Here is an 11,884-nt window from a genome sequence, read left to right as displayed (position 1 = left end):
TGAAACTTGAAGTCAACCATAAGAAAACATTTGGAAAAATCTTAAAGAACATCCTACTAAAGAATGAATGGGTCAACCATGAAATTAAAGAATTTAAGAATACATAGAAGTAAATGAAAATGAAAATACAACAGTTGAAAACTTTTGGAATGCAGCAAAGATGGTCCTCAGAGGTAAGTATATAGCAATACAGGCCTTCTTCAAGAAACAAGAAAAGTATCAAATACACAACCTAACCTTACACCCAAAGGAGCTGGAGAAAGAACAAATAAAGCCTAAATCCAGCAGGAAAAGGGAAATAATAAAGATTAGAGAAGAAATCAATGATATACAAACCAAAAGAACAGTAGAACAGATCAACGAAACTAGGAGCTGGTTCTTTGAAAGAATTAATAAGATTGATAAACCCCTGGCCAGACTTATCAAATAGAAAAGAGATAAATAAAATCATGAATGAAAGAGGAGAGATCACATCCAACACTGAAGAAATACAAATAATTATAAGACAATATTATGGACAATTATATGCCAGCAAATTAGGCAATCTGGAAGGAAATAGAAATTCCTAGAAACATATAAACTACCAGAACTGAAATAGGATGAAATAGAAAATTTGAACAGACCCATAAACAGTGAAGAAATTGAATCAGTAATCAAAAATCTCCCAACAAACAAGAGTCCAGGGTTGGATGGCTTCCCAGGGGAATTCTACCAGACATTCAGAGAATTAATAACTATTCTTCTGAAACTTTTGCAAAAAATAGAAATGGAGGGGAAAACTTCCAAACGCATTCTAGGAGGCCAGCATTATCTTGATCCCAAAACAAAAGACCCCACTAAAAAGGAGAGTTACAGACGAATATCCCTGATGAACATGGATGCAAAAATTCTCAACAATGTACTAGCTAAAAGGATCCAACAGTACAATAAAAAGATTATTCACCACGACCAAATGGGATTTATTCCTGGGCTACAGGGCTGGTCCAACACCCACAAATCAATCAATGTGATATACCACATTAATAAAAGAAAGGAAAAGAACCATATGACCTTCTCAATAGATGCAGAAAAAGCGTTTGACAAAATATAGCATCCTTTCTTGATAAAAACTCTCTGCCATGTAAGAATAGAGGGTACATACCTCAATATTATAAAAGCCACACATGGAAGGACCCACAGCAAGTATCTTCCTCAATGGGGAAAAACTGAGAGCTTTTCCCCCAAGCTCAGGAACACGACAGGGATGTCTACTCTCACCACTGTTGTTCCACATAGTACTGGAAGACCTAGGCTCAGCAATCAAACAAAAAGAAATAGACATTCAAATCAGCAAAGAAGAAGTCAAAGTTTCCTTCCTTGCTGAAAACATCATTCTCTATGTAGAAAATCCAAAAGACTCCACCAAAAAATTGCTGGAACTGATATAGGAACTCAGTAAACTTACATGACATAAAATCAATGCACAGAAGTCAGTTGCATTTCTAAATACTAACAATGAAGCAGCAGAAAGAGAAATCAATGAATTGATCCCATTTACATTCGTTCCAAAACTATAAGATACTTAGGAATAAACCTAATCAAAGAGGTAAAGGAACTGTACTGTGAAAACTATAGAACACTTATGAAAGAAATTAAGGAAGATACAAAGAAATGGAAAAACATTCTATGCTCATGGGTTGGAAGAAAAAATATTGTTAAAATCTCTATGCTACCCAAAGCAATCTATTCATTCAATGCAATGCCTATCAAAATACCACCAGCAGATTTCACAGAGCTGGAACAAACAATCATAAAATTGTATTCTACCAAAGAAGACCCCAAAGAGCCAAAGGAATGTTGAAAAATAAAACCAAAGCTGGAGTCATCACATTTCAAGACTTCAAGCTGTATTACAAATCTGTAATCATCAAGACAGTATGGTCCTGGCACAAAAACAGACACAAAGATCAATGGAACAGAATAGAAAACCCAGAAATGGACCCTCAACTCTATGGTCAACAAATTTTCAACAAAGCAGGCAAGAATATCCAATGGAAAGAAGACAGACTCTTCAACAAAAGGTGTTGGGAGAAGTGTACAACCACATGCAGCCATATGAAACTGGACCACTTTCTTACACCATATAGAAAAATAAATTGAAAATGGATGAAAGACCTCAATATGAGACAGCAATCCATCAGAATACTAGAGGAGGACACAGGCAGCAAACTTTTCTACCTTCACCACAGCAACTTATTGCTTCACACATCTCCACAGGCAAAGAAAACAAAACAAAAATGAACTATTTGGACTTCATCAGGATAAAAAGCTTTTGCACAACAAAGGAAACAGTCAACAAAACTGAAAGGCAACCTACTGAATGAGGAAGATGCTTGCAAATGACTTATCAGATAAAGATCTATTATCCAAAATCTATAAAGAACTTATTAAACTCAACACCCAAAAAACAAAACAAAACAAAAGTCCAGTCAACAGATGGACAGAAGACAAGAACAGATATTTCTCCAAGGAAGTCATACAAATACTATGAGACACATGAAAAAACGCTCAACATCACTTGGCATCAGGGAAATACAAATCAAAACCACAATGACATACCACCTCACACTGGTCAGAATGCCTAGAATTCACAATTCAGGAAACAACAGATATTGGGAAGGATGCAGAGAAAAGGGAACCTTCTTACACTGTTGGTGGGAATGCAAACTCATGCAGCTGCTCTGGAAAACCATATGGAGATTCCTCAAATAGTTAAAAATAGAACTACCCTATAACTCAGCAATTGCACTTCTAGGTATTTATCCAAAAGATACAAACATAGTGATTTGAAGGAGCACAAGCACACCCCAAAGTTTATAGCAGCAATGTCCACAATAGCCAAAATATGGAAAGAGCCCAGATGTCTATCAGCACTAGAATGAATAAAGTAGTATATATATAGAATGGAATAATAGTCATTCAAAAAGAATGGAAGTTTGCCATTTGAAATGACATGGGTGGAACTAGAGGTATTATGCTAATCGAAATAAGTCAGTCAGAGAAAGGCAAATACCATATGATTTCATTCATATATGGAATTTAAGAAACAAAACAGATGAACATAGGGGAAGGGTAGGAAAAATAAAATAAGATAAAATCAGAGAGGGATGTGAACCATAAGAAACTCTTTTATTTTTTAAACATTTTTATTTATTTATTTAATTGACAGAGTGAGAGAGACAGCGAGAGAGGGAACACAAGCAGGGGGAGTGGGAGAGGGAGAAGCAGGCTTCCCGCTGAGCAGGTAGCTGGATGCAGGGCTCGATCCCAGGACCCTGGAATCATGACCTGAGCTGAAGGCTGTCGCTTAACCAACTGAGCCACCCAGGTACCCCACCATAAGAAACTCTCAACTCTAAGAAACAAACTAAGGTTTGCTGGTGGGGAAGTGGAGGGGGTAATGGGCTAATTGGGTGATGGGCATTAAAGAGGGCACATGATGTCATGAGCACTGGGTGTTATATGCAACTGATGAATCACTAAATTCTACCCCTGAAACTAATAATACACTATATGTTAACTATATTGAATTTAAATAAACAATAAAAATGAAAACACACAAAACCAACAAAGTAATTATTGATAGATATGTCTTTAGTGCCATTTTAGTCCTTTCCATTGTTTCTGGAGATTTTTCTGATCCTTTATTGTACTTGTCACTTTTGATCTGTCCTTTCCACTCAGAGAATCCTTTTTAATGTTTCTTGCAGGGCTGGTTTAGTTGTCATGAACTCCTTTAGTTTTGTTTGGCTAGGAAACTCTATTTCCCTTTCTATTCTGAATGATAGCCTTGCTGAATAGAATATCCTTGGCTGCAGATTTTTCCCATTCAGCACTTTAAATATATCATGCCTCTACTTTCTGTCTTACCAAATTTCTGTTGAAAAATCTGCAGCTAGCCTTATGGGTCTTCCCTTGTAACTAAGGACCTCTTTTGTCTTGCTGTTTTTACGATTTTTTTTCTTTATTGGTATATTTTTTTCAAATTTAATTACAATATGTCTTAATGTTGGCCTGCTTCTGTTGATTTTGATGGGAATTCTCTGTGCCTCCTATATCTGGATGTCTGTTTTCTTCCCCAGAATAGGGAAGTTTTCAGCTATGTGTTCCTCAAATAAATTTTCTTCCCCCTTTTCTCACTTTTCTTCTTGGACTCCTATAATATATTACTTTTGATAGAGTCACTGAGTTCCCTAATTCTATTCTCATGTTGAATAATTCTTTCTCTCTTTTTTCAGCTTCATTGTTTTCCATTATTTTGTCTTCCATGTCACTAACTAGTTCCTGTGCTTCTTCCAGCTTGCTGTTCATTGCATCAAGCATGCTTCCAATGTCATTTATTACACTCTTCTTCTGATGGATACTCTTTTAACTCTTGTATATCTGTTGCAATGGTCTCATTCTTTTCTCAAGTCAAGTGAGTGTCCTTATGACTTTAGCTTTAAATTCTCCATCAGGCATGTTACTTATATGTGTTTCACTTACACCTCTGGCTGTGCCCTCATCTCATTCTTTCGTTTGGAATACATTCTTCCATCTTGGCATTTCGTCTGAGTCTCTGTCTTCTCTGTGTTAGAAAAACCAGGGACGCCTGGGTGGCTCAGTTGTTAGGTGTCTGCCTTCAGCTCAGGTCATGATCCCAGGGTCCTGGGATCCAGCACCGCATTGGGCTCCCTGCTCTGTGGGAAGCCTGCTTCTCCCTCTCCCACTCCCCCTGCTTGTGTTTCCTCTCTTGCTGTGTCTCTCTCTGTCAAATAAATAAATAAAATCTTTTAAAAAAGCTTCTGCACAGCAAGGGAAACAGTCAACAAAACAAAGAGGGAACCCATAGAATGGGAGAAGATATTTGCAAATGACACTACAGACAAAGGGCTGATCTCCAAGATCTATAATGAACTTCTCAAACTCAACACCCAAAAAACAAATAATCACATCACAAAATGGGCAGAAGAAATGAACAGACACTTCTCCAAAGAAGACATACAAATGGCTAATAGACACATGAAAAAATGTTCATCATCATAAGCCATCAGGGAAATTCTAATCAAAACCACATTGAGATACCACCTTACACCAGTTAGAATGGCAAAAATGGACAGGGAAAGAAACAACAAATGTTGGAGAGGTTGTGGAGAAATGGGAACCCTCTTACACTGTTGGTGGGAATGCGAGTTGGTACAGCCACTTTGGAAAACAGTGTGGAGGTTCCTCAAAAAATTAAAAATAGAGCCACCCTATGACCCAGCAATTGCACTCCTGGGTATTTACCCCAAAGACACAGATGTAGTGAAAAGAAGGGCCATATGCACCCCAATGTTCATAGCAGCAATGTCTGCAATAGCCAAACTGTGGAAAGAGCTGAGATGCCCTTCAACAGATGAATGGATAAAGAAGATGTGGTCCATATATACAATGGAATATTACTCAGCCATCAGAAAGGATGAATACCCAACTTTTACATCAACATGGATGGGACTGGAGGAGATTATGCTAAGTGAAATAAGTTAAGCAGAGAAGGTCAATTATCATATGGTTTCAACTTATTTGTGGAATATAAGGAATAGCATGGAGGACATTAGGAGAAGGAAGGGAAAAAATGAAGGGGGGAAATCGGAGGGAGAAATGAACCATGAGAGACTATGGACTCTGAGAAACAAACAGGGTTTTACAGGGGAGGGGGGAGGGGGGATTGGTTAGCCCAGTGATGGGTATTATGGAGGGCACATACTGCATGGAGCACTGGGTGTTATATGAAAACAATGGAGCGTGGATCACATCAAAAACTAATGATGTATTGTATGGTGACTAACATAGCATAATAAAATAAATTAAAATTTAAAAAATGTATTAAAAACCCAAATGTGTGAAAAAGTCATAAAAATCCTAGAGGAAAAACACAGGCAGTACCCTCTTTGATATCAACTGTAGCAACTTCTTTCTAGATATGTCTCTTGAGGCAAGGGAAACAGAAGCAAACATGAAGTATTGGGACTACATCAAAATAGGAAAGTTTCTTCACGGTGAAGGAAATAATCAATAAAAGTAAAAAGCAACCTACAGTATGAGAGGAGATATTTGCATGTGACATATCTGATAGAGGGTTAGTATTCAAAATATATAAAGAATTTATCAAACTCAACATCCAAAAAATGAATAATACCATTAACAATGGGCAGAAGACATGAATAGACATTTTTCCAAAGAAGACATCCAGATGGCTAAGAGACACTTGGAAAGATGCTCAACATCACTGACCATCAGGGAAATACAAATAAAAAGTACAATGAGGTATCACCTCACACCTCTCAGAATGGCTAAAATTATCAACACAGAAAACAACAGATATTGGTGAGGATGTGGAGAAAGGGCAACCCTCTTGCACTGTTGGTAGGAATGCAAACTGGTGCAACCACTCTGGAAAACAGTATGGAGGTTCCTCAAAATATTAAAAATAGAACTACAGTATGATCCAACAATTTCACTACTAGGTATTTACCCAAAGTATACAAAAACATTAATTCAAAGGAGTACATGCACCTGATGTTTATAGCTGCCTTATCCACAATAGCCACATTATGGAAACAACTAAGTGTCCATTGACTGATGAATGGATAAAGAAAAGGTGGTATACACACACACACACACACACACATACACACACACACACACACAATGGAATATTCAGCCACAGAAAAGAATAAAATCTTGCCAGTTGCCAGGACATGAATAGAGCTAGAGAGTATTATGATAAGCAAGATATGTCAGTCAGAGAAAGTCAAATACCATGCGATTTCACTAATTTGTGGAAAATTGGGAACAAAACAAATGAGTAAAGGGGAAAAGAGAGAGAGAGAAACCAAGAAACACACTCTTAGCTATAGAGAACATACTGATGGTTACCAGAGAGGAGGTGGATGGCGTGATGTGTTAAACAGGTAATGGGTTTTAAGGTGTGCACATTTTATGAGCACCAGGTGATGTATGGAAGTGTGGAATCAGTATATTGTACAGCTGAAACTAATATTACACTGTATGTTCACTACGTGGAATTTAAATAAAAACTTAAAAATAGAAAGTTTGAACTGTGCAAAATTTGCAGAATAGGTATATTGTATACACTAGAAATGTAGTTTGTGAAAAAAATCTTGTGAATTCACAACAGGTTCTTTTGCTTACAAGTTTTATTTGTGAAAAACATGAAAACCAAATGCTGAGTACTTATAGCCAGAATGTTTTATTAATTCTGAGGTATGTTGTCAACTTTTTTTGCCTTATGATACAGAAGTAGTATCTACAATTATTTTTTCAAATAATACTCTTTGTTTATTTTGGAATTCAACTTAAATATACAATTTTGTATGTGGTGTAATATACAACAACCAAAAAATGTAAACTTTTCAAATAATTTACAATATATTGAATTCATTGATTTTGCCTTTTACAAGGCATTTTGGTACTCCCATTATTGAAGGTTTTGCAATTAAATACATCCTTAATAATCTAATATGTTTTATCTTGGATATATCTTTAATAATATGTTAACATGAAAGGCAGAGGGGTGCCTGGGTGGCTCAGTCGTTAAGCGTCTGCCTTCGGCTCAGGTCATGATCCCAGGGTCCTGAGATTGAGCCCCACATCGGGCTCCCTGCTCAGCGGGAAGCCTACTTCTCCCTCTCCCACTCCCCCTTCTTGTGTTCCTGCTCTTGCTCTCTATCTGTGAAATAAATAAATAAAATCTTTAAAAAAAAAGAATTCTCTCTGTCTCTGCCTCTGTCTTCCTCTCTTCTTCTACCTCTACCCCATCTTAAAAAAAAATGAAAGGCAGAAAAGTATGCTTAAATCTGATAAAAGAAAGTTTATCTGTATAAAAAAGTGTTGACGAGAATTTTGAAATTAGAAAACCAAATGTTTTGGTTTTATTTTCATTGTTGTTTGTTTTTATTTTCATTGTTTTTATTTTTTTAGTAAAACACCACTGATACCTTTTGGTTCATAATAGACCACAGGGTAAAGTCCAAACACCTAAGTAGTACCAGAAAAGCCTTTTGCCTACATTTCTCGCCACTCTTGGCTCTAATATAGCTAAACTGCACTGAAATTCCTACCACTCCTCCAAGCACAGCAATTTGTTTATACAGTTGCCTCTCTACTCTCTTTTCTTCAGTTTACATGCCCAGCAAATCCCTATTTATTCTTCAAAACTAACTCAAAAGATCATTCCTTTTCAATGCCTTTCCCAGGAAAAATATCTCCCCTTTTCCATGACAATGTTGCACATCTGTTTCATTATATTTGTATTACAAATATCTGGTTATATGTCTGTCTCCAACTAAACTATTGACTTTTTATCTTCAGCACCTAAGATGGACCTTGTGCACTTTGGCATTTCCTCAATAAAGTTCTGATGAATGAAAGAATGGAAAGCAAAACTTGGGCTTGGGGTTGATACAAGTTCAATTCAAGGGCTTTCAATATACAAACTACAAGTAACTGCTTGGAATTATTTGTCAGTACTGGAACTGGTTGGCAACTGAACCAGGCTGAGAAGTCCAGGATCAGAAAGAGAAAAGTGAAGCCCTGAAGGGTAAAATCAGTCATTAAAGAAAGAGATATATCTGATGAATGGTAGAAGGGAGATACTTGAACCTCTAGGCTTCAAACACCATGCCTATTTCTTTATGCATAGATACCTTCACATGGCATTTGAGGCTCTTCAAGGCATGGTTCAATCTTGCATTTTACGTTTTGTACTCCAACATTTGCTTTCATATGTGAGTATACACTCCAGTAAACAGATTTCCTTTTCTTGTGAAATATGTCCTCTCTCTTTAACTTCCATGCTATTATTCCTAGGATTTCCTGTGTCTGCTTAAAATGCCTAACAATGGCCACTGTCCTCATGCCACTTTCCATGATTCTCCACCTGGATTTAAGCTCTGCCTCCTCTGTACCCACCTCTCAGTTTATTTAATACTATTCCTGTAGCTGTAGTTAAACACAGTCTTGTCACCAACAAGCAGGGTAGGCTTAGGGATTAATGAAGGCCAATCAGGGCAATGGTGGACCCAGTAAGGAGGGCAGTATTCCAAAGAGGGAGAAGTGGTAGTTCAAAGGCCAAAGAGGGAGGTCATCACATCTGGCTGGCTCATGCACTGTTGGATGCTTTCCCTCCGAGCAGAAGCTAAGGCACGAGTCTCCTCCTGAAAACGACGATGTCCCTCCTCAGTAAGCCTCCAGAGGCCAGACCGTGGCTTTCCATTGGTCCCATCCTGAAAGTTGATTGGTGCCTTCTCAAAGCTGCCCAGGAAGCAGAGATTGTGGCGTATGGTGTTTTTCCAGCCATTTGGTGCTGTCCAAAAAAAAGGGAAATGCTGTCGGGTGAAACTGTAGATCTCTTGCACATTGAGGCCACAGGGGGGGCTGTTTCTTAATGCCAGCGCAATTAGGTGACTGTAATTGAGGGGGGGGCGGGGCCAGGACCTCCTCTCCTGGTTGTTGCCTTGCAATAATTTCTGGTTCTGGAAGCACTCACCTTTGTTAGGGGATTGAAGAGACACAGAGCTGTTGTCCTCTTGTTCCTCCGTTTTTTCTTCTGTGAGCTCCCAGTCACCAGAGGAATAAGTGAACCGTTTCTGTGGGGAAGATTTCTTGCTGGAGGAAGTTGGCAGTGACTCCATCACTGTGGCCTTTGAGCAGTTAGACTCTTCATCCTTTGGGAGTGGCTGAGGGTAAGGAAGCATGCTTGTCAGATCCTTTTCCTTACTGGGCTTTAGGGTCTCCTGGCTGCCAAAGGGGCACATGATGTTGGGATTTACCCACATCCACAGGTTAGGTTCAGAGTCAGGACCATCTTTGTCCAGACTGGGTCTGCTCTCTTGAGGCACCTTTGGGGGATCCATTACTCGGAGTCTATATTTGGCAAGGTTCTGCTCAGCTAAGTGGCACTGGTCTGTGGTGCATGGCAAGAAGAACTCATTCCCCATGTCCCAGTCCAGCAGCCCTGGGACGTGGCCATGGAGACTGTACCAGAATTCAGGATTTTTTAGTTTTATGTCCATCTTTAGTGGAGAGGTAGGTAGAGAGAGATTTCTAAAAGGGCAGAAGTCTCTGAGGCACTTTTGAAAGCTGTTGTTGGGGCACTGTTTCTGATCCAGTATATCTCATCTGGGGAAATTATCAGGCGGCCTGCTAGAAGTACTAGAAAAAGGGGCATGGATACCTCATTGATTGGTGGTCAAACTTGGAGAAGTCTCAGTGTTCTACAACAGAGCTCAAAACAGAGAAGTAACCAGAGTTTTTAGCAGGAAAAAAGTTCAAAGTAGAATTCCTGAGCTTTCGTTGGAAGCAGGGAGTCCCCACAAGAGGACCTACACATTTTCAATTATGTGCCAACTAAGGTGACTTTCATAAGTTGATTGGCATATCTTTCAATGCTTTCTAGGTTCATTTAATGAAGGAACAAACAGATGTACAGATCACATTATATTTCTGAGTTGTTCTTAAATGGTTTAAGAAATCATTCCATTTTTAAAGTGCCTTTCGCCAAGAGCTTTCACATAGATGATCTCAACTGATTTCATGACAGCCCTGCAAGATAACATAGTGGGTATCATTAACCCCATGTTACAGATAAGAGAACTAAGATCTACAGGATATTTAAGACTACATATCTAAGTAAGTAGCAGAGCTAGGTCCACAGTCCAGGTCTTCTGATTCTTTCATTATACCTATTGCCTCTTGATTCAACATACTTTACAAATGAAGCAGCAATATGTGTAACCCAAGTTGTTAAAGTGGTAACTATCAGAAGATGATCTCCATTAGTCTCAATCCCATGCTAGAACTCAACCATGTTATTATTTTCAATCCTACTCTGGAAAACAGCTGTCTTCGCTCTCTGCAGGTCACCTTCTCAGGAACTGAGTTCTGAATTATACTCTGAAGACGGTAGGACCAAAGAAGCTATGACGTGCAAGTTCCTGAAAACTCGAGTTTGACTCTCCAGTAAGTTAATCCCAAAGCTGTTCTTGAGAAAAAGCAAAATGGGAAAGTATCACTTGAGTCTGCACAAAATCCATTCTATAAAGTGTGTGATTTTGTTAAAACCATTAGCTAGGAATATACCTCAAAAATATCCAGCAAATATCAAGAGGAGCTACTGGGGGACATATTAATCTCCCTATTGTTTTCCCACTCTCTTATCCTATTCTATTCAAAAGAATCCTCCATACAGACTACCAGTGTGTGTGTGTGTGTGTGTGTGTGTGTGTGTGTGTGTGTGTGTATAAAGTTTAATAATAACATCAACTTAATATTTATTTTTCTAAGCACTATACATGATTTAACTCATTAATACTCACAACAGTCCTATGAAATAGGTGCTCTTATTATTCTCCCTTTACAAAAGAAACAATGTAAAGAACAAAAACCCTAAGTCACACAGCTAGTGGAAGGCAGAACTGAGTTTCCAATCTAGGCAGCCTGTCTGCAGAGCACATGCTTTTATTCACTTGATCTCTTCTGTTTCTCTGCTCCAAGATAAAATGTTATGACTTAATGCAGCATAAAAGGGTCTCTAGAATTCCACTCCATTTACCTTTCTAAACTAATTTATCACTTCAGCTTCCTTGCTTCATACTTTACATCCCAGAAATACTGAATTTCTGGGACTTTCACACTCCACCCCCATCATTCATCTGTGTTCTCTTGCTCAAGTGGCCACTTCTACTTGGAATGACCTACTCGCAATTTCCTTGGTTTGGTCAACTTCTACTCATCTTTTGAGACTCAAGAAACCTTCTCTAATAAAAAGTGCTGCTTCTACCTCCCCATAGGGAGGGAATTA

At 38.4% G+C, this 11,884-nt stretch overlaps 1 protein-coding gene across 1 annotated transcript; it reads right to left on the bottom strand.

Moving 5' to 3' along the window:
* Nucleotides 1-9,146: 9,146 nt before the first annotated feature.
* On the bottom strand, nucleotides 9,147-10,097 carry FOXR2 (forkhead box R2). Its single transcript, XM_025852027.1, has one exon. It carries the CDS (start codon nucleotides 10,095-10,097, stop codon nucleotides 9,147-9,149), a length of 951 nt encoding a protein of 316 aa, XP_025707812.1.
* Nucleotides 10,098-11,884: the final 1,787 nt, after the last annotated feature.

The sequence above is a fragment of the Callorhinus ursinus genome, unplaced genomic scaffold (genome assembly GCF_003265705.2).
Source record: "Callorhinus ursinus isolate GAN/ISIS: 27379988/994484 unplaced genomic scaffold, GSC_fseal_2.0 scaffold104, whole genome shotgun sequence".
NCBI lineage: Eukaryota > Metazoa > Chordata > Mammalia > Carnivora > Otariidae > Callorhinus > Callorhinus ursinus.
This window is presented reverse-complemented; position numbering and strand designations above follow the sequence as displayed.

What these genes read in the sequence shown, in the direction of transcription:
- FOXR2 (XM_025852027.1), bottom strand. Translation starts at nt 10,097, where the DNA reads ATGGACATAAAACTAAAAAATCCTGAATTCTGGTACAGTCTCCATGGC.